This window comes from Malus domestica, chromosome 06 (genome assembly GCF_042453785.1).
Source record: "Malus domestica chromosome 06, GDT2T_hap1".
Taxonomy (NCBI): domain Eukaryota; kingdom Viridiplantae; phylum Streptophyta; class Magnoliopsida; order Rosales; family Rosaceae; genus Malus; species Malus domestica.
This window is the reverse complement of record NC_091666.1, coordinates 26,701,073-26,724,268: the sequence shown is the minus strand read 5'-3', so window position 1 is coordinate 26,724,268 and position 23,196 is coordinate 26,701,073. Positions and strand designations below refer to the sequence as shown.

At 38.7% G+C, this 23,196-nt stretch overlaps 4 protein-coding genes and 2 long non-coding RNA genes across 7 annotated transcripts; 2 read left to right on the top strand and 4 right to left on the bottom strand.

Annotated features, from left to right (window-relative positions):
• Nucleotides 1–771: 771 nt before the first annotated feature.
• LOC139196714 (uncharacterized) lies at nucleotides 772–1,307 on the bottom strand. Its single transcript, XR_011581814.1, has 2 exons — nucleotides 1,057–1,307; nucleotides 772–935 (listed from the first exon to the last, which is right to left on the bottom strand). It is a non-coding gene; the product is annotated as an uncharacterized lncRNA (long non-coding RNA).
• Nucleotides 1,308–10,676: 9,369 nt separating this feature from the next.
• On the bottom strand, nucleotides 10,677–12,018 carry LOC139196902 (uncharacterized). The gene is made up of 4 exons (XM_070823255.1): nucleotides 11,771–12,018; nucleotides 11,399–11,697; nucleotides 11,077–11,179; nucleotides 10,677–10,941 (listed from the first exon to the last, which is right to left on the bottom strand). Exons 1-4 carry the CDS (start codon nucleotides 12,016–12,018, stop codon nucleotides 10,677–10,679), a joined length of 915 nt encoding a protein of 304 aa, XP_070679356.1.
• Nucleotides 12,019–13,473: 1,455 nt separating this feature from the next.
• LOC139196901 (uncharacterized) lies at nucleotides 13,474–17,014 on the bottom strand. Its single transcript, XM_070823254.1, has 4 exons — nucleotides 16,867–17,014; nucleotides 16,136–16,544; nucleotides 15,084–15,941; nucleotides 13,474–14,986 (listed from the first exon to the last, which is right to left on the bottom strand). The coding sequence occupies exons 1-4, from the start codon at nucleotides 17,012–17,014 to the stop codon at nucleotides 13,474–13,476; spliced, it is 2,928 nt and encodes a 975-aa protein (XP_070679355.1).
• Nucleotides 17,015–17,347: 333 nt separating this feature from the next.
• On the top strand, nucleotides 17,348–18,970 carry LOC139196713 (glutathione S-transferase T3-like). The gene is made up of 2 exons (XM_070823057.1): nucleotides 17,348–17,837; nucleotides 18,107–18,970. The coding sequence occupies exons 1-2, from the start codon at nucleotides 17,568–17,570 to the stop codon at nucleotides 18,836–18,838; spliced, it is 1,002 nt and encodes a 333-aa protein (XP_070679158.1). The 5' UTR covers nucleotides 17,348–17,567; the 3' UTR covers nucleotides 18,839–18,970.
• Nucleotides 18,971–19,817: 847 nt separating this feature from the next.
• LOC139196712 (uncharacterized) lies at nucleotides 19,818–20,670 on the bottom strand. The gene is made up of 2 exons (XM_070823056.1): nucleotides 20,365–20,670; nucleotides 19,818–20,199 (listed from the first exon to the last, which is right to left on the bottom strand). The coding sequence occupies exons 1-2, from the start codon at nucleotides 20,609–20,611 to the stop codon at nucleotides 19,886–19,888; spliced, it is 561 nt and encodes a 186-aa protein (XP_070679157.1). The 5' UTR covers nucleotides 20,612–20,670; the 3' UTR covers nucleotides 19,818–19,885.
• An 893-nt stretch (nucleotides 20,671–21,563) lies between these two features.
• LOC103446307 (uncharacterized) lies at nucleotides 21,564–23,156 on the top strand. 2 transcript variants are annotated; one of them, XR_011582099.1, is made up of 4 exons: nucleotides 21,564–21,701; nucleotides 21,904–21,966; nucleotides 22,107–22,182; nucleotides 23,040–23,156. It is a non-coding gene; the product is annotated as an uncharacterized lncRNA (long non-coding RNA). The 2 variants fall into 2 exon arrangements; XR_011582098.1 differs by having other exon boundaries at nucleotides 22,098–22,182.
• The last annotated feature ends 40 nt before the right edge of the window (nucleotides 23,157–23,196 follow it).

The window sequence follows — 23,196 nt, the reverse complement described above, 5'->3', positions numbered from 1 at the left end:
GCGCTTTCGGAGTAGCCATTGAAGTATCGATTGCTTCTTTTAGTTAAGCTTCAGTACTTCACAGGGAATGAGAGAGAGTAGTAGTTAATGGTATTGATAAACTTCAATTAGTGCATGGATTAGCTTAATTAATTTTGTCTTTTCATCTTCCTTGAGAATTTGAGACGTTTTGTCTCCCTTTTTCATTTCCAAGGGGCAAAGTGGAAGAACTGAGTTTTCACAAAACTTCCTCACGTTTGAGATATTACCCTAACACCTTATGAAATTTTTATTTCCTTTCATAAAACCTTTGAGTAAAAAATCTGCATATAAATTTACTATTTTACCTCTATAATTAAATTTGTTGAGTAAGAAAGTTTCTATAAATACACACACAAAAAAAATCAAATTAAAACATTAAATATTAAAAAATAGGGTAAAAGACTGTTTACTACCCTCAAGTTTCATGGTTTTCAACATTTAGTACATCAATTTTTTTTCATCCCAGAGTCATACCTAAAGTGTAAATTTTGGGACAATTTCATACATCCGTTAGTCAAACTGTTAACTTTGCTGTTAAATGATGATGTGGCACCCACGTGGTCAATGACTGGGTGCCACGTGTCATTAAAAAATTTAAAAATAATTAAACTATTAAAATAATTAATAAAATGAAAGTAAAAAAAAAAAAAAAAAAAAACCCCAGATCCCCATTGTCTTCCCCATCCCGACCCCCCATCCCTTCTCCCTCTACACATCCATCCTTCCCCTTCCCCTTCTCCCCAGATTCCCTTTCGTTTTTTCTCCCGTTCCCTCTGCATAGGCCTAGTCCCGTCCACTCCCTCTGCACATCCAAGAACTCAGCCGTCCACTCCGTCGAGGTCCAGGAACCCGACAAGTCCATTGTCCTCGGATGGAAGCACGGCGACCCTCTCTTCCACAGAAATCTCGCCTAGCTGCAGAGATTCAAGAACAACAACCAACCAACCAAATCTCAATCAAACAACCAATCAGTCAATCAATCAATCCAAATCCAAAAATTCAAATTGTAGAGAGAGAAAAAGAGAGGGGGCGTACAGAGATGGCTCTGGGGGTGGCGTAGGGAGGGTGGAGCTCCGGTGAGGAAATCAGAGAGAGAGGACGGGAATGAGGGAGGGTGGTTGGTGTGGGTTGTAGAGGAGAGAAGAGAGGGAGGGAGAGTGGGTGGTTCCAGAGGAGAGAAGAGAGGGTGGGGGTTGCAGCAAGTGCCAGAGGGAGGAGTGGATGGAGAAAGGGTGGCTCGGGTAGGCAAGGGGTGGGTGATGGGGGTGCTCGGATAGAGAAGATGAAGGGGTGGATGAGATGAAGGGGGCGGAGGGGATGGGGGAAGGATGGATGTGCAGATGGAGAAGGGAGGGGGGTCGGGGTGGGGAAGACAAAGGGATCTAGGGATTTTTTTTTTTTAAACTTTTAATTAATTAATTATTTTAATAGTTTATTATATTTTTAAAATTTTTAATGACATGTGGCACCCAGTCATTGTCCACGTGGGTGCCACATCATCATTTAACAGCAAAGTTAACAGTTTGACTAACGGATGTATGAGACTGTTCCAAAATTTACACTTTAGGTATGACTCTGGGATGAAAAAAAATTGATGTACTAAATGTTGAAAACCATGAAACTTGAGGGTAGTAAACAGTGTTTTGCCCTAAAAAATAAATAAAATCAAAACCTCAGCCGATGAGATGAGATGACAAAGTCCTAGCTGTCTGTCTCTCTCTGCAAATTTTTATTTTTCACCACAATCTGAATCTCTTCAAACATTTAAAAAATGATTAAAACTTTAAGGTGAGTAGTAAATACCCATAGAGAATTGAGTCGGAGTTTGAGTTTGATATGGATTCTCAGTCACAATTTGGGTCTGGGTTAAGGAAGCATCAACAATGGCTGGTTTTTTCTCAATACGCAGCGGCAGCGACGACCAATGTAACAGGAACAACCCAGAACAGCGACGACCACCATCACATTGCTCCGGAGACGTTGTTCTGCTACAAGAATGAGGACGTGGCAAATCAGTCGTACCAGGACTTCGAGCTGTGGAAGCAACAAAAGCAGCTCCTCCAAACCCAGCAGCCGTGGCTTTACCAGTCTCATACCAAGCTAAACTCCAAGGTGCTTTGCTGCAAATCTTGGGCTGATCTACTGACCTATGATATGGCAGGTCTCTTTTAGTTTTGCAGCCCCTTTTCTAGCCTTGGGGATCCATTCCCTCAACTTGGATATGAGCAAGGTATCTTTTGGATGATCTGATCAATTATATATTGGGATTTTCCTTTTATATTTGTTGCTAGTGCATGTTTGACCTATAATTGGTTAGTCTTCACCAAGGATCACAAACAACATACACATATATATCTTTGAGGAGTCGAGTAAAGAACGATGATTATACCTGAGGATGCCATGGTATAAGCAGCAAAGAACACCAAGAGAGTCTTCTACTCACTAAGGAACTTGATATCAAAACCCTAGTGATAGTTCTAGCAATTGTTTTGACGTAATCTTCCTGTGAGCAGGGACACCTCCTATATAGACTTATAACCCAACTGCATCTCAACTATCGTGGGATCGTTGAAGCTTAAAAAAACTTTCGCATTCGTTAGTTGTTAAACCACAACTAATGCACACATTTAGTGTCCTACAAACAAGGGATTTTATCCTTCAAATAGTTTTTGTCATTAATTAATTAATTCCACATTTAATTGTCCTTATTATGCTCAGTGACAATTTCATAGAGTCCTAACATTCTCCCACTTGAATTATCAAGGATCATATCCTTAATCAACGTATTGAATCAAATTAATCATTTAGTGATCACTTTAGCGAACACAACCATTAATCCCTTTGCATATCTGCCATAAATTATTTCAAAAAAAATGAACCTTAGAAAATCTTGTACATCAACTCGTACAAGCCATCCTAAGATTGTATCTCTCAAAATAACTTATGCATGATACAAATACCAAAACAAATTTAAAGCTCTGTTTCCAAGCTCCCACTGATTAGAGTGGTCCACCATTGTCAAGCTTTTGTTTAGCTTCAATGGAATGCTTATAATACCAAGCTCATTTGGTCTGAATCTTTCATCAGTCCACAACATTTCAATATAGTGCATACATATAATTTGCACATATACACAATAATTGAAATAAAACCTCAACCATTAATATGGTCATGACTCCTAATTGGTTTAAACCACGTTTCGATATCCTTATGATGATATGTGTAAGTTCAAAACCTAACATTCTCCCACTTTGAACTTTCACTTATTATGTTCCTTATCTATTGCATTAAACCAATCCCTTAAGTGATCACATGAGTCAATCCAACCATATAATTTCTCATACCTGCCATGAATAATCTCAAAGAGTTGAACCATAGAAAATTGGTACATACAATGAATTTGTACCAACACTCTGAGATCATATCTCCCAAAACTATTCATGCACGATACAGAGCCGAAACATATTAAAATGTTTATCCTTTACGCTCCCACTGATCAAACCAAACATCATTGTCAAACCTTTATTTGGCTCCAATGAAAAGCTTGAATAGTCCAGCTCATTAATCCTTGGTCTACTTTTAATTTCATTATTTCAACGCATTGCATATATATATATATATATATTTGTATACACATACAATACTTGAAACAATCAATTCTCATCAATTGCCATGATGACAAATATACGAATACATTAGTCCATGCTTGTTCAAAACACAAGGAAAATTGAGATGAAAGGAACAACCTTTACTCCCACATAGCAGCGAAATCAAATGAGTCAATGAGTCTCATATTCATGACATGTTCCTTGAACACCCCATAGCCAAGGGCTTAATGAGAAGATCTGCAATCACTGATGCAGTGTCTATGTGCTCAATAGACACTACTCCTGCCTTCACCTTTTTCTTTATAGACAAATATTTCACGTCCATCATTCATACATCTTTATGTTATGCCTTTGGGCAAGAAACGTAAATAACCATCATTTGGAAAATAGATTATGTAACCTTAATGTATAATAGTCATGTAAAAGATTAAGAAAACAACCAAGATTTCAAGTCTTTTGAACAAGAAAACAGTCAACTTAATTCTCTAAAAAATGTTATGCCTGAACAAATCTCAAACCATTCATACATTCCTCTCTTTGGAAAAGAATATTGACATGTTATGAATTTTAAAAACACAATTTACATAATCCATTACCTAAAGTCCTTTCACCTTTGTACCAAATCTAAGACTTTATTGTTATGCTTCCAACCATCTGAAGAATCCAAGAAACATTAGGCAAAGGAACAGTCCACTTAACATTTTACAAAGTACAATATACTGAATAACAATTTGAACCACACAAAATTCTTTTCTTTTGAAAAGAATAAATACATGGTATAAATTGCTGATCATAAACATACATATATAATGTTTATATATGGTTTCTTTGAACAAAATTTCCTTATAATTTCACTTTATTGAAAAATTATATCAACATTTGTTCAAGAATAACTCATTATGGTTGTTGCTCCTACAAAATGTTAGTTTCAATAACTTATGAGATGAGTAATTTTTATCATCTTGCCATTCAACTGGCGCCTGAGAAACTTTATGTTAAAATCGAAGACTAGAAACCCAAGGTCAATTTATAAGGTGATTTGAATGACTTCAAATCAATACTCTTTACGAATCTTAGACAGGCTAATTGCATCATAAATCAAGATACAACATGAATCAAGTCTCTGCTCATATACTTAATGGTGAAGCCAAGAATTGTCGGGAGGAGGGGCGAAATTTAAAAAGGTAAGATTCTAGAAAAATGTAGACAACCAAATCTTTTTTGATAGTAAACAATAGCAAAAACATCTCTCTTAATGTAAACAACTTTGCTACCACTAAACCGTTGATCTCTCATTTTGTTACGCAGTGATGTTTTCACAATATTCATAGCAAAAAACGCTCTCGCTGCTTAAGCGGTTGCAACTGGTAACTCGGTGTTACCTCATTAAAGCAACCATCCAATTCTTTTAGTTGCATACCAAGGACTTGAAAATAGAGATCTACACGATAGTAATATAAGTTTGTGAGTCTTGGAGCTTTGGGCTTTGATTTTCCAAGTGTGAAATGCAAATCCTCTATGTTAGGAACATTAATATCATTTTCCTCACAAAATTTTTAGACATTATGAAACAAGTCCTCAAAGTCACATCAGAAATTCGTTAAAAGTAGTGATGACTAGAAAAAGATATACAAATTTGAGTATGAATGTGAGGCTTAATTCACTCATCCACCCTCTTATTGTAGAAATTATCGTTTGTGATAAAAGAAAAATCAATATTAAGGTAATTTTGAGTATTGAAAGTCTTAATATCACGTCCAAAACAATTAATTAGGGACCAATCAAAACATCCAACCAAAAGAACGAGGGACCAAGGCAAACCATTAACAAAAAACAAAGGGACCAAGTCAAACAGAAGAAAAGATAGAAGGAAAAAAAAAGGAAAGAAAAATTGGAGAAAAGCAACAAAAGAAAGAAGAAAAAGTAAAACACAACTTTTCATTTAAAAGGAATGGAGAATACGACGTCGTTCGATCCAATATTTTCCTTTTAAAACATACCTTTTCTTTTCTTTTCTTCTTCCTCGCACATGAGTTGCCTCTTCTGCAACGGGCAGCCTACCAACAACAGAATGGGTGAGGGAAGGGGCTGAACCAAAGTTCCAGTTATGTTTTTCGGCGAAGGGAGTGGCTGCCGCCACTCCTTGCCCTCACTTAGCTTCGCCATTGCATATACTACATATACCATTTGTAATAACGTTCAAGGTTGAGCATGCTTTGATATCATGGTGAATTAAAGAATAACTTTTTTTTGGAGAAAATTAAGGTTCATTATAGCTTATATGCATATTGACACACCCCGACCTAAATCAGGACGTGCTGGCCGTCACGTGAGCGTGACGTAACCATGTGCACAGTGCGAAAGCAATAAAGGTATAAGGAAAAACGAATAAACAAAAACCAAATCAACTAGAGTACTAGATGAGATAAGGTGTAAGTGCGCGATTAAGTGTAAAATACACAACCAGAGCTTAAATATCCTAAGTGCAGTCAACCAGGATAAGTACTAATCATACAACACCCAAGGGTGATCCTACATTTATGATGTTCTGTCAGAACCACTGTCGAAATCCTCGTGATCCACCAAAGAACTTTTACCTAAAACCTGGAAGGGCGCAAAACAGAAAGTGTGAGTGGGCAAAAACAAAGCTTTTCAAAATCATTTCACTTCTCAAAAGTTCTAACCCATCGCCGTAAAACCTGTATAATTTCCCAGAAAAAAATATATATCCTATAACAGAAATCATGCTCAGGATGAAAACCCATAGAAATATACCATGCCAAAGTATCTCAATGCAATGCTATAAGTAATCCAGTTAAAATATATCAATGCCAGATATCATATCAGCCAAATCCGCCTACGTGACCTGCATGGCTGAATCTATAGCTCATAACCAATCTAAATCATATCAAATCAAATCAAATCCTACACACAAGTCGGAATCACCTAAAGTGGTATGTACGACAAGACTAGGTGTAAAATAAATATGCTCTAGTCCTACGATCACGTGAAGGCTGTGCAAATAATCGTGGGTCACCTATGAGTTGGAATCACCTAAAGTGGTATGTACGACAAGCATGTGCACCTAACTTGGATCCAAGGTGAGCATATGGTGCGGGAGGTGAACATCACGTGAAGGACTGTGCCCTAACTCTGGGCGGGAGCACTAACACCGGGGTGCAGGTTTATGAGCTTTCAATGCATCATATCATACATCACATAACTGAAGCAATCTCATAACTTTAATTTATGAAATTACCTGACAGTTACCTAGGCATCCGCAACACCAATCATAAATATATGCAACTACTAATGCATAAATAAAACAGGCAGATACTTTGCATGGCATTTCAAAACGTATAATCATTCAAATTCATTTTCTGGGAAAAATCTCAAGTATATAGGTATATACAGAAAACTAAAAGCCCACTCACTGATATGTCGAAGGGTCGTAGCCCCTGAGCCTCTATTGATGGCTTTCGTCCTCAGGATAGGTCTCACCTATATGCGAAATAACTGAATAAACGTTATTTAAAGCACATACACAAAACTAGGAAATAACTTCTCATACATTGCTCAAATGGGGTATTTGAATATACCACCATAACCTACTCAACCTCAGGAACATCCCCATATTTTTAGAAAAAAATTTCATGACCCCACGTGCTCTCACGCCCCGGCCAAGGCACTGCTATACGCGCCCCCACGCGTAGGCACGTGCCTGACACACCTAACGGAAACCTCAACGCCGTTAGGGAATATTTCGTTAAAAAGTAGCATATGCCGTTAAAGTTACCTGACGGCGTCAGAATATTCCGTCAATATTCTTCTTCTTCTTCCTTGGTTCGCCGGAGTATGGCACCGGTGCTGTTGCGATCACTGGTTTCTGGAAAATCTTTAAAGCTTCATATCTCACTCATTTAAATTTGAACCAAAATAAAGCTTAGGGCTAGAGGAACAAAACCTTACCACTTTCAAGCCTTGAAATCCACGGGATCTCGCCAGAGAAACCTCGATATTCTGGCCACCTTTGCAACTCGTCTAACCCGAGCTTCCCGATGTTCAAAACACTCCAAAGTTACTCCCCGAGCTTTGTGAAGATGTTTTAAGGCTTCCTATGACCTTAAAACTTGCTGAAAAGTCCACATTTACGATTGCTTGAACAGTAACCCAAATCGGGAATTCTGGTTTTTGGGTTTTACGAGTTCTCACGTCGAACTAAGGGTATGGATGAGCTCCTGAGTTCATAAGGAACACAAAAGCAACCTCCTCGACGTCGATCCGAGTAAGATGAAGCTAGTTTGAAGAGTGACCGTAGAACTTGTACGAAAAATGGATAAAATTCGAGAGAAGGAGAGAGAGAAGGGTCAACGAGTTATTTGGGTGTGTGTGAGTGGTCCTAGTTTGGGTTACCAACCAAAACAAACAAAAGCTTAAGTTCTAGTTGGGTCCAAAAATTTAGAAACTTAACATATTGGACCACCTCTAAAAACATGTCACACACAACACACCTCAACGTCCAAGGGCAAAATAGACATTTCACACTGACGATAAAAATAATTCAGGACGGGCTATGACACATATTGGTTGCAACATGTATATCAATTAGACATCAATAGCCACATAATGAATTCATAGTAACATTTTTACCTTGGAAAAAAAAAAAAAACACTCATAATATGATTCAACCATATTCAATCCTTTATCAAACTCCAATGAGTTTGCCTAAATACTTCCAAAAAATCCTGAATTCTGCCATGTGTGGATAAACTAGTTATTCAATGAATGACCATGGCATGCAATTTTATGTAACACATTTGGGTAAGAGACAAAAAATATCAGTTGTGCAATCTTACTCATGCATCCTAATTTGCACAGCTATTTCACCAAAATTTCAAGTCACAACTCAAATTAGGTCTTTGTCTAGTATCCATGCATAAAACTTTAACATGGTAAGTAGGAGAACCTTCGAGTAGTTCTGAGGTATGTGTAGTTTCTATTTGGCCACATAATTTACTTTGCATTAGAATATGGCACTACAACATGACAACATACTAATACATTCAAAAGAATAAAGAATCACATTGCAATATGGTATGGACATCAAACTCAAACCAGCTTCTATAATGAGAAACAAACAATCCAAACTAAACACAGTACAAAGCAAAGATACAGAAACAGAGAAATAGAGAAACCTGCAATTGACAACAATGGCGGCAATCCAGGGGTATGCATACCACCCCAGCCTTCAAGGACCAGATTGAAGTTCGTGAAGTGAGGGCTTCCCTTGAGCCAGATGGATCGAATGTCCGGGAACCACCTGATCACCATCCTAGGGATGACAGCGTAGCAATTCTCGCTGAAAATCACATCTTGCACCACTGTTCAATCTCTTACCACGACTTGCACACCGTTGAGATCGAGTTCCGGTCTTGGTCCGTCTATATAAACGAGAACACGTGCTCCAATACCTCATTGGGAAATTAGTTTCGTCATGTTTATCATTTTCCACAACTCAAACTGGTCGAACAACACTAAACTGATGTCGCTCTTCCGACTTCTCTTATGCCACAATTCAATGATATCAGAGGAAACCCAGCAATCACTATGCTCTAATTCATTAATTGAACCACTCACATGTTGTCTTCTTTATAAGAACTTATATGCATGTTATGATTGATGAATTACAATTTCATGTGATTATCATACTCGGATAATATATTATCATAAACCCATTTTGATGTAGTTTCTGCAATCAATTGTCCCAAGAAAGAATCACACGGTCTTTTTGAGATCCTTCCTTTCTTCTGAGGACCCCATCAATCAAGCAGCAAAGACAACACCAAGAGAGTCTTCTACTCACTAAGGAACTTAATATCAAAACCCTAGCGATAGTTCTAGATCTTGTTTTGACTTAATCTTCGTGTGAGCAGGGACACCTCCTATATAGACTTATAACCCAACTGCATATCAACTATCGTGGGATCGTTGAAGCCCAAAAAAACCTCCACATTCATTAGTTGTTAAACATAACTAATGCACTTAGTGTCCTACAAACAAGGGATTTTTTTGTCATTAATTAATTTATTCCATGTTTAATTGTCCTTATAATGCTTAGTGACAATTCAATAAAGTCCTAACAATAAAGGGAATGGGGTTTGCCGGAAGCCATGGCAAGGTAGGGGGACGGGTGCTTTATCAAGAAGGAAATGGTTGGCTGCTAGGGATTTTTTTATTATTGTTTTGATTTTTCTATTTCTTTATAAAGTTTATGTATTTTTCTTATGTAATTAATTTTAAGGTTAAATCTGTCTTAACGGAAATTTTTTAGAATGAAATTTGAATAAAAGAGGTTTTGTGTAAGTGAATTAAAACCTCAATGGGTGTTAGTATAATGTGTTAAACGTGAAGAGGTTGTGTGAAAACTCAATAAATCTCAAAGTGTTAGTGTAATTAACCCAATTTTATGATGATGACTACTACGATACAATCCATTCATGGAGGTTACATATAAGTGATTAAGAGCAATTCCACCCCTAAAGACTTTGCGCCAAAACCCAACGCATTTATCCACTCAAGTGAACAGTAATAGATCTCAGTGAACAGTAATCGGCCAAAGCATCTCCACCCCTAAAAAAATGCTCTGGCACCTAGTCTAAAAATGTGCTGGCACAAACGATCTCCACCCCTACAAAATGCGCTGGCACCAGCCCCATTTAAAATATTTTATATTTTTTTAAAAAGAATAAATAAAAAAATAGTTTTATTTTTGGATAAATTTTTTAACCAATTTCGGATAAAATTTCAAATAAACTTAAAAAAAACACACTAAAATAAAATTACATATCATCAAATAACCTTAAAAAAAAACACACTAAAATAAAATTACATAAACTCATCAAATAAACTATAAAAAAACACACTAAAATCAAATTACATAAACTCATCAAATACACTTTATTCTTCAACCACAATCTTATTTTAATTATCTTCACCTTCTTGCAATCCCCACTAGTGCTCAATCAAGTCATTCTGGCAGGTTACGTGTCAGTATGGCTCTTGCACATCTGTGTACCGTTGAACGATCAATTCATTGTAACTTACATCCTGTTCCAACGGCTCGTGTTGCACGGGATCTTCGGTCCGGTCATGAGCACAGTAGATACGTGTTCTTGAGTTGTTCATCGGATTCGATTCATATTCATCGATGACATCATAATCATACTCATCTTCCACAATCATGTTGTGGAGAATAATACACGTCATCATGATGGATCGAAGAGCCTCGACATCAAACATTCTAGTAGTATACCTGATAATCGCCCAACGAGCTTGCAGGATACCAAAACAGTGCTCCACATCCTTCCTACACCCCTCTTGACATTTTGCAAAGTGTTTTTCTTTTTCAGTCTATGGATGTGGCACTGTTTTGACAAACGTAGACCACCTTGGATAAATGTCGTCTGCAAGGTAGTATGGTCCATCGTATTTAGTGCCATTAACCCAATATGTGTATCTCGGCGATTTTCCTTGTAGCATATCGTCGAACACTGGAGATTGAGCTAGGACATTTAGGTCATTCTAAGCTCATGGAACACCAAAAAAAGCATGCCAAATCCATGTATCAAATGAAGCCACAGTTTCCAAAATGATATTTTTGCCTCATTTTCTGTCACCATAAGCTCATTGTCATGCACTTGGATAGTTTTTCCAAGTCCAGTGCATGCAGTCAATGCTTCCAATCATGCCAGGGAAGCCTCGCATCTCACCCTTCCTCAGAAGCCTTCGCATGTCCCTTGACGTGGGTGTCCGGAGGTACTCATTGGTGTACAGGGCTTCAATTGCAGAGCAAAACTGCATTAGGGACTCCAGAACAGTTGTTTTTCCCATCCTCGCGATCTCATCCACTCGATCTGCAGATACTCTATATGCAAGCATTCGCAAGGCAACTGTAATTTTTTGCTTTGGAAGAAAACCTAGAACACGAAAAGCATCCTCTTTTTTCACAAAATATGGATCATGGTTGCAAATAGCACTCATGATTTTGTTGAACAAACTTCGTTGCATTCTAAAACAATGTCTAAAAACATGATCAGGGAATACGCTGTTGGGAATAAAATAATCTTCCAAGAGATCTTTACCTCGTCTTTCCCTTTTTTCCATCGAAGTTTGCGGCACGTCTGGGTTTGGCTATCTGACCTACAACTTCCATGACACGTCGGGAATGTGAGGCCCTCTGCCTTCTATGGTCATCATCCGAGTCCTCCTCCATTGCGAAAGCCTCATCTCCACCTCCACCTTCCTTGAGATTGATCAATTCTTCTTGTTGTGCCAACAATCTTTTTTGTTGCTCCACAAATTGTTTATGCACTCTCCTTGAAGAAGACATTGTAAAAAAACTCAAGATTTGAAAACAATGAAGATGGATGTAGGGCTGTATGGTTTATATGGACAAAAAAAATTAAGGATGAGCTTTTTGGTATTTTTTTTCACACAAAAAGTATATGAAAGCTTTGGTAGAAAGTGTAGAAAATATTGAAATGTGGTGAAAGGTGGAAGATGAGGGTTATGTATTTATAGAAAAAAAAAAAAAAACTTCTTTTAAAAATTTTCTGTATTTTTAAAAAAAATTTATGTATTTTTTAATAATTTTTCTGTATTTTTTCATAATTTTTAATAAATTTTAATATTGTTAATTAATCTGGATAATTGGATTTGAAAAATATTCAAATCCAAGAGCCAAGGCGCTGCCACGTGGCCAACGATCATAATTCTGACCGTTGGGCCTTTATTTTTATTTTTATTTTTATTTTTGGTGAAAAAACGTGGACCGTTGATCTGTGATCGGACGGTCCATTTTAAAAGTCAAATTAAAATTTTTTTTTACTGTTGGAAATCTAACGGTCTACAAAAACTAGCCGTTGGAAATCCAACGGCATTGAGAGAGCCACATCGCCTCCTTCCGGGTGAAGCACAAGTGGGCTGACAGCGGGCCTTGCCGCCTGCACCCTTGTCCCCTACTCGCGCCCACTCAGAGTGAGCTGCACGCTCCACGCAAATAGCCTGGCTCCTTGGTCAATCAATTTTGGGTTGGCCCAGAGACCAGCTTGGGCTGGGTGCCAGGCAAGTTGCTAGGTTGGGGTGAATTGACAAGGTCCCAACTTGATTTTTTAACTGGGTGCTGGGCTATTCCACCTCCGGTGGAACTGCTCTAAAGGTGGTGAACAAAAATAGTTGTCCCAAAACAAAAAATGTTTCATTCAAAATTTCAACTAACCTTATTCAAGCTTTGGCATAGGACAAGACGGTGCCTACTCTAATTTATTTCTTGTACAAAAAAATATACTTTGATGAATTTAAACTCGATTGCAAAGGGGCATGCACGCTACCCCGTCCAACTAGCCTAACCGATATTTGCATCTGTACCTTCCTTATACCATGAATCAAAGAAAGAAACTGAAATCGTCACGAGGATTCGGACGCATTTTGGTAGATTTCGTAGAGATTCTAAAATCCAAGAGACAGAAATATGGGTGCAATGCTTTGTCACACTAAAGAAGCTATCAAGTTAACAAAATAATATTTATGAATAATTTGAATAGATCAGGTGCCAACAAAAGAAGCTATCAAATATCAACTGTCCAAAATCACAAGAAAATCACATTAACTAATACAGATTAAAGTTCACAGCATTTATATATTGACGGATTATCGGAATATCACAATAATTATTTACATTGAAACCACACATTATATTAGTAAGACAGTACTTAAGGACACAAACTAAACCTTAAACAATAAATGGAGGGCGCCGCATGATTTTGAACCAAAAAAAAACCTAAGGTTAGGTCTCGGGTCTTGCACTCGCCGCCGCACGAGCCGTCATGTGTCCCCGTGCTCCAGCCACGCGCCTCTGTGCTCCAGCCACATGCAGCCGTGATCTCCGGCGGTGGTGCCACGCACCGTCACTCGCTGTCACGCGCCAGGAAACACGCGCAGCCGCGTGGTCACTGGGGACAGCGAACATGCCGCAGCGTTCGCAGAGGAATTCCTCATCCTCGACGAAGATTCGCAAATTCTTGGACTTCATATAGAACTCAACTGCTTCCTCGTCGAAATCCAGCACGAATGCCAACTTGATCAGCTCCGAAAGTGCAGGTATATGATCAGTGTTCTCCCACAGGACACCGGTAGATATTACTTCAGAGAAATATGTGGCAAACTCAATGACACTTTTCTGCCCTCCAGATCTGTCCATTTTCTGTGTGAAAAATGTGGACTTTTCTTTGTCCCATCGTATCTTTCGGCTTGCCCTCACGTTCAAAACCTCCCCGGAAGACAATGGTAAGTTATAGCTTACATTGATTGGTTCGATTGTCTCCACAATAGTAAGATTGAGAAGGCCTTGCACAGCTTCATGCCTCCTTTCTGCTTCCATTTTGAAGGCGGGATCAGCTAGAAAACCAAGAATGAGCTTCAACAGCGGTTTCCAAATCAAACCATCCCTTGGAATTACCTTTTGCCCAAAGACAATTTCTAGGGGCAGTTCTTCCTTCTGTACAGATTCTGAAATAGTGCAAACACCAATATTCTTGTAAATTTCAAGCAATGTAGCCCGAGGTAATGCAGGCAAGCTCGGCTGCGGGTACCAAACAAATAAGGGGTGATGAGAAAACTGCTCAAAAAGATCCTTCAGTAGCAAGTCATTAGCAAGAAACACGTCCGACTTGTTTAGCAACAAGATTTCATCTGAGCCGGAATTAACAGGCAGTTTCACCAAGGCCTCAGTAAGAACTTTCTCTGTTTTCGAATTCCAGCTCTTTGCAATATAACCCCAGAACTTGCAACACTGCGCATGCGACAATCTTATTTTGGAGCTTTCCCAAACCTTCCAGAGCTTGCAGTAGTCCTCAATAGAAGGATGAGATTTTACCCCAAAAGCATACGAAAAGAACACTAGCAGGTTATGCTCAAAGTAGGTCTCCAGGACAGTAAGCTGCAAACCAAATAGCCCGTCTTTGTCATTAATTACGCATTGATCAGGACTAGCCCACTCTCCATTCTGATTTCCATTCGGAATCCAGATCCTTTTGTAAGCCTCACAATCCGGCTTCCACTTAAACTCATTCAAGTACTTGTATACTCGAACGAAAGTGGAAAGTTCATTATGAAAATCAAGGTGGCTGGCAATCAATGGACATCCTTGCTCCACTTCAACGATCACCCCTATCGCAGAGAGCTCTTTTCTGTAGGTTGTAATTTTAGAACCATAAAATTCTTCGTCAATGAAAGGCCCGTCGGTCTTTTTCAGAAACCCATCAAATTTGTAGTCGAACAACAAGCACTTGCTGGGAGGCCTATAACCAGCATAAGTCTTCAACCATGGTTGAGAAACTTTCTTTCTGAATGCATCCGGAAAGGAATAATCTTTCGCCTGCAATAAAATCTGCATGCAATCCAGCAATGCTAGCGCATTGTCTGGGGAAATGCTGCTTGAATTCCACAACGACCCCCATGCTCTTGAGCTCCTTCTTATATTCATGAATATTCTTGCCATAACAATTTTCAGAATCGTCGATAAAAGGGAGACGAGATATTGGAGAGATATATTCCCATTCAGGACTATAGAGAATGCACTCTCTTGGAGATCTATAAGCACCACGACGAGTGCGCAACCACTTTTCCTCCCGAATGCAGCTTTTCAAATCTTCAGGAAATTTAAAAGGAGTTCCCTTCAGCTTTCTACAACACAACAGAAATGATGCAACATTTTCCTTGGTGATGGAAGTCAAAGATGCGTACTGCTTGAAATAACGAGCAAATACTTTTGCAGCCTCCTCATAATCAACAACCACCCCTATTTTCTTCAACTCATTTCTGAAGGAAAATATTTTGTCTCCATAGAAATTGTGATCAATCAATGGAAGACCACTAAACACCTGAAGAAGGCAACCCCATTCCTCGTGAAGCAAGAGACATTCATGTGGAAACTTGTAAACATTGTTTGTTTTCAGGCACCTTGTTCCACTCAATACTTCGACAATCTTATCAGATGAATTTGAGATCTTCATAATTGCCAGCAATAGTAGAATAGCATCCGATGTTAGAGAAGCTAAGCATGACGGTGGCTTTAGGTGGTCGATCATGAGCTGGTAATTTGTGTGGAAGGAAACAACCACACCAAGCAACTCGAGTTCTTCTATGAAATGAAGAATTTCTTCACCATAAAGCTCCTGATCAATGAAGGGAATGTCACTAATTTTGGATGCAATTCGCCACCCTTGGTTGAACAAGACAGATCCAACCGGAGACCTGTAGCCACGGGACGTTTTAAGCCATAGCCCCTTTTAATACTGGATATGAATTCTTCTGGTGAAAGATAGCTGTCCCTCAAAAACTTGATAAAATTCAGGATTGAAAGTACACTGTCTTTAGTTAAAATGGTTGAAGATGCAAGAGACATAAGACGATTCCCAATAAACTTTCATGCTTCTGCGTATTCAAACGTAACTCCAAGTACTTTTAACTCCTCCTTGTAATCATTAATTTTCTCGCCATAATAACTCATGTCAACCAATGTGATATCAACAAAATTAGATCCACTCTGCAGAATGTTTCCACATGATGATGTGAGTATGAATGACTGCGAAGGTGGCCTGCTGGCACCCGAAGATCCATTCAAATAAACTTTCAGCCAGTTACTGTTCGCTATGCTTTTCAAAAACTTCTCTGGAATGTGAACCCTCTCGTATTTCAGGTGACGAATCCAGTCGAAAAGCAAGAATGCATTTTGCTTCGTAAGAGTTGAAGACACAGTTGGGATACATGCATTGGGAGCAGAAATAGAAGGGACATCCGAAGCTGCAGCGTGATCTTTGAGGAACTCAAGGAGCAGCTTCTTTTTTGTAACTTTACCTGCATAGAGGCCTGGTTTTATGTAATTACTTATTCTAAAGTAGGGGGGAGGGCAGGGTTTGTTTTGATTTTGCTTTATTTATGACAATGCCAGCCGAATGTGGCTGGGTTGGGGGGTAATTCTAAAAAATTCAGAGGGTGATTTTGTCTTTTGAGGTCAATTCCTCCCCCCTCGATTTTGCTTTATTTACAACAAAACCGTGGGATTTTGGGCTGGGTTGTAACGTAGTTATTAAAAGTTAGGAGGGTAATTTTGTCCTGTGCATTTGAGACGGATTGGGGTGGGTTTGGGTTTGCTGTCATTCAGTAAGAGCAATTCCACCGGGGACCAAATGTCCCAGCCTCCAGTCCAAAAACCAAGCCAGGCCTCTGTCAATCAAGTCCACCCCAACAAACTGACTGGTACCCAGCCCGAGCTGGGCAAGAGCCCAGCCCAAAAGAGACTGAGACAGAAGCCGGGGAAGAAGCATGGCGCGTGCACTTCACGCAGCCGTTTGGCGAGTGCCCGACAAGCTTTCAGACGCCGGGGCCCGCGTGCAGGCGCTGTCAGTCCCCCCCCCCGAGTTGCGACGTGGCTACCTCTCTGCCGTTGGATTTCCAACGGCTAGTTTTCTAGACCGTTGGATTTCCAATGGTAAAAAAATTTTAAATTTTACTTTTAAACTAGACCGTCGGATCAAAGATCAACGGTCCACGTTTTTTTCACAAAAAGTAAATTAAAAAAAAAAAAAAGGGCCTAACGGTCAGAAATATGACCGTTGGCCACGTGGCAACTCCCTAGCTCTTGGATTTGAATATTTTTCAAATCCAACGATCCAGATTAATTAACTATATTAAAATTCATTAAAAATTATTAAAAAATACAGAAAATTTTAAAAAAATTACAGAAAATTTTGAAAAATGTTAATTTTTTTTCCTATAAATACCTAACCCTCATCTTCTACCTTTACACCACATTCCAATATTTTCTACACTTTCTATACTATCTACATTTCAATATTTTCTACACTTTAAGAGAAAAAAATGTCTTCGTGGAAGCTCATTGAAGATGTTACGTTGTGTGAATGTTGGGTTCACACTACTCATGATCCGATTACGGGTAATGAGATGGATAAGCGAGAGATGTGGAGTAAAATTACGAAAGCGTTTTGTGATGTACATGGAGAAAACGCCAGAACTAGTCAAGGTCTTCAAGGTCGTTGGAAAAAACTCAACGCATCATTTACTTGTTGGAAAAACGCCATCTCTCATGCTTCCGGTAACCTCCGTAGTGGGACAAGTTTAGCGGATCAGGTGACAATATTTTTATTTATTTATATGCATTCCACTCACATTAATATTTTGATTTATTTAATTTCGTATGTAATTTTTATCTTATTTCTTATGTAATTTTTATTTAATTTCTTATGTAATTTTTATTTAATTTCTTATGTCATTTTTATTTAATTTCTTATGTCATTTTTATGTAATTTATATGCATTCCACCCGTATTAATATTTTGAATTTATTTATTTGTGTTACACCCGCATTTTTTAACACTATGTTATCCCACTTTTTTATAGACACTACAAGCTCAAGCATTCTACAATTCAAAGAACGGGAACAAATCATTCAATAGATTGGAATGTTGGCAAATTGTCAAAGATTGCCCTAAATACAAAATTGTGGCAACTGGTCCAGAAGTTGTCATGCACGGTATGGGTCTACATAGTTCTCCAGAACCAGACATGGCCGAACAAGAAGCCGACACATTTCAAGACACGGAAGGGACGGCTGAACAAGTGCCCGAGACCCAACCGACTCGTCAGTCCCTAAGGCCTCTAGGTAAAAAGGCGTCAAAGAAAAAAGGTAGTTCTTCCAAAAATGACTACACTAAATATATGGAGGAACTTGCTCGCCAAGGTGAACTAAACTTGGCACGAGAAAAGGCTAGAGATGAGGAAAAAGTTGCTGCTATGGCAGCAATATTAGCAGCTACTGAGGCCCGTGATGCGGCGGCTGAAAGACAAAGAGAAGTAGTTAATCGAGAGAACGAGCTGGTTAGAGAAGCACTTCATCGAGAAAATGAATTGCTTCGAGAAGAAAGGATGGCTCAAGCAGATCGTGACACTATGAGCAAGTCTCTAGTAGGACTGTCTCCGAATTCTAAATATTTTTGGACATCGGAAAAAAGAGATGCCATGCGTAGGAGGCGTGCAAGAGATGCGGAAACAAGTCAAGGGGGTTCTAGCTACACAAATCATGGCAACCAAGATCCTAGCACCACATATCCTAACTCGAGAGACTTTATTTAATTTCTTATGTATTTTTATGTATTTTCTTTCTTTTTTCTAGTAGAACTTTATTTAATTTCTTATGTTTTTTCTTTTTTTAGGTTTGAACTTTATTTAATTTCTTATGCAATTTTAATGTAATTATTTATTTAATTTCTTTTGTACTTTATTTAAACACATGAAATAAGATTACATAAACTCACCAAATAAATTTAAAAACAAAACACATTACATAGAATTACATAAACTCACCAAATAAACTTAAAAACAAAACACACTACATAGAATTACATAAACTCACCAAATAAACTTAAAAACAAAACACACTACATAGAATTACTTAAACTTAAAAAAAATACAATTTATTCTTCAACCACAAGCCTCATTCTAATTATCTTCGCCTCCATGCAATCCCCACTGGTGCTCAATCAAGTCATTCTGGCGGGTTACGTGCCAGTATGGCTCTTGCACATTAGTGTACCGCTGAACGATCAATTCATTGTAACGTCCATCACGTTCCAACGGCTCGTGTTGCACTGGATCTTCGGTCCCATCATGAGCACAATAAATACGTGTTCTTGAGTTGTTCATCGGATCTGGCTCATATTCATTGACGGCATCATAATCATACTCATCTTCAACAATCATGTTATGGAGAATAATACACGTCATCATGATGGATCGAAGAGCCTCGACATCAAACATTCTAGCTGCAGCCCTGACAATCGCCCAACGAGCTTGCAGGATACCAAAACAACGCTCGACATCCTTCCTACACCCTTCTTGACATTTTGCAAAGTGTTTTTCCTTTTCAGTCTGTGGATGTGGCACTGTTTTGACAAATGTTGACCACCTTGGGTAAATGCCATCTGCAAGGTAGTATGATCCCTCGTATTGGGTACCATTAACCTAATATGTGCATCTCGGCGAGTTTCCTTGCAGCAGTTCGTCGAACACTGGGGATTGAGCAAGGACATTTAGGTCATTTTGAGCTCCTGGAACACCAAAAAAAGCATGCCAAATCCATGTATCAAATGAAGCCACCGCTTCCAAAATGATGCTTTTGGCTCATTTTCTGTCGCCATATGCTCCTTGCCACGCACTTGGACAGTTTTTCCAAGTCCAGTGCATGCAGTCGATGCTTCCAATCATGCCAGGGAAGCCTCGCATCTCACCCTTCCTCAGAAGCCTTCGCATGTCCCTTGACGTGGGTGTCCGGAGGTACTCTTTGGTGTAGAGGGCTTCAATTGCAGAGCAAAACCGCATCAGGGACTCCAGAACAGTTGTTTTTCCCATCCTCGCGATCTCATCCACTTGATCTGCAGATGCTCCATATGCAAGCATTCGCAAGGATGCCGTAATTTTTTGCTCGGGAATAAGACCTAGAACATGAAAAGCATCCTCTTTTTGCACAAAGTATGAATCATGGTTGCAAATATCACTCATGATTTTGTTGAACAAATGTCGTTGCATTCTAAAATGCCGTCTAAAAACATGATCAGGGAATATGCTATTGGGAATAAAATAATCTTCCAATAGATTTTTACCTCGTTTTTCCCTTTTTCTATCGAGGTTTGCAACACGTCTTGGTTTGGCTATCTGACCCACGGCTTCCATGACACGGCGGGAATGTGAGGCCTTCTGCCTTCTATGGTGATCATCCTCATCCTCCTCCATGAAGAAAGCCTCATCTCCACCTCCACCTTCCTCGAGATTGGCCAATTCTGCCTGTTGTGCCAACAACCTTTGTTGTTGCTCTTGCAACTGCTTATACACCCTTCTTGAAGAAGACATTGTAATAAGAACTCAAGATTTGAAAATGATGAACAAGGATTCTGAGCTAAAAAGAAGGATTGAGCTTGGTGTGAGGATGGATGTAGAGATGTAGGGTTTATATGGACAAAAAAAGAAAGGATGAGGTTCTGGACAATGCCACGTGGCACTACGTGATTGGTTGAAAATCTTATCGAAATCTTGGCTAAATTATTGTAAACCGGAAGTGACACGTGGCGTGTCAGGATTGGTCGAGAATATTATCGAAAATCTATCCACAAAATAGTACGTTCGGATAATGACACGTGGCATGACGTGATTGGTTGAAAATCTTATCGAAATCTTGGCTAAATTATTGTACCATGGAAGTGACACGTGGCGTGTCGGGATTGGTTGAAAATAATATCGGAAATCTATTCACAAAATAGTACGTTCAGATAATGACACGTGGCGTGACGAGATTGGTTAAAAATCCTATCCGAAATTAAAACTATTTTATTTTTTTATTCTTTATTTTAAATGGGTTAAAAATCTTATCCGAAATAAACTTAAAAAAAAAACACACCAAATAAATGCGCTGGGTGCCAGCGCATTTTTTTAGGGGTGGAGATGCCTTGGCCTATTACTGTTCACTCCAGTCTATTACTGTTCATTTGAGTGGATAAATGCGCTGGGTGCTGGCGCAAAGTCCACAGGGGTGGAATTGCTCTAAGGGTTTCGGGGATGGGAGGCCATGCCTCCGATAGAGAGGGAGAGAGAGAGAGAGAGCGAGAGAGAGGTGTGGGGATCTCAGCGCCATTGCTGCAGATCCTCGATTTCATGAGTGGGAGAGGGGGGACAGTCAGAGAAAAGTATGGGGGCCTGTAGTTAACGGGACACGAGTCTCAGGAGTAGAACCCAACCAGCTCTCATCTCTCACTCTTCCTCTCTCTCCTACGCGAGCCCTCTCATCTCTCACTCTTCCTGTTTCTGTCCTCCTCAAACCCTAGCAGCCACAGCTCCATCTCTTCCGTTTCTCTCATCCTAGAACAGAAGAAATATGGAAAATCAGGGCCTTTTCATTTGCTTCCACAGATTTCTCGAGCTCCGGATCGCTAGCCTCCGTATGAAGGTTCATCTCTCTCTTTCTCTCTCACTTTTTAATCTTATATATATATATATATATAACCTAATATTATTAGGACAAATAGAACATTTCATCTGGAGAGATTTTTTTAATTGATTGTTGTAAAATTCGATTCTTGCTAAATGCTTTCTTTATTTTTTGCTGATTTGTGTGTGGATTTTTTGTTTGATTTCATTTTTGGTTGCAGGAAACGTTTATCTTCTAATTTTAGGGTTTTGTTTTGGGAGTTTGCAAACGCTTTCTGGGTCAGGTGTGTAACCTATCATTAACAATTTTTTTTTTTTTTATAATTAAAATTGAAAGATTGCTTAGGAATGGATTTGCCTGCGGTTATATAACTTATCTTTAACCATTTTCTAATATTTTTTGTGTTTTAATTAGAATTCAAAGATTGTTGAGGAATGGATATGGCTATGGCTTAGTTGTGAATTAGTGGTGCAGCGGCAACTCCTAAGTTGCTATTTAGGTAAAATATCAGAGCTCCCCCAATTTGAATTTTCAATTCTGAATTTCAATTTCTAGGGTTCATTTCGATTTGGGTTTTTTTTGGAATCTGATCTTTCTTTGGTATTTTTGTTTATTCCGTCGTCAGTCATGGCCTCCTGAGATGAAAGAGCCATGGGCGTGCATGGCTGCTACTGTGTTTGCTTAGTGTGAGAGGCTGATTTGCTTTTGCTAATTTTGGATATGTTTGGATTTTTTTTTTTTTTTTTTGTTGGGGTTGTCATTCTTTAAATTTTTGTAAATTTTCTATGAAGAGTTGAATATTTGTGCCTGTCCAGGGTTTAGGTTTCGCTGAAATGTTCATATCTAGGATTAGATTTAGAAAAAAAATTGGGTTTTGAGCTGGGGCTTTTTTGCTTTTTGCTAATTCCATTGTTCCAATCTGCTTCTTACTTATGAAGATAATGTATTTTCCTGTATATTGTTTTCCCTTTTTTTCGTTGGTATTTTTAGTGATTTTCCTGTATGTTGCTTTCCCGTATATCAAATTTTATTTATTCATTTTTTATATGTTGTGAGCTGTTTTATGATTCAATCCAGCATCATCCACTTTCACAAAATAGGTTGCTCATACTTCAGTGGACACAATTTTTTAAGGTTTTTCTTAAAGTCTTGGTGTCATGTTACATTTTGAGGAAAGCTTCCATCTCTACGTGAATCACTGGCAAATAGAAAAACAAACTGTCTTTTCAGCATTCAACGTTGTCATTTGCATCTTGACAAATTGTCTTCAGTTTTTCTGAGAACTTCAATAGCTGAATGCAATTAGATGTAGGTTGATTTTATTTGAATTTTGTTTCCTTTTAATAAAATTTGCAGAATTCTGGCCAAATAGCCCCTTTAGACAAGATAGTTGAATTGAAGGAGAAATATAAGTTTCATGTGTTATTGGATGAGAGTAACTCATTTGGTGTGCTTGGAAAATCTGGAAGAGGTAACTGAATACTGTAGGATTCCGGTATTTTTAGAAACCCGT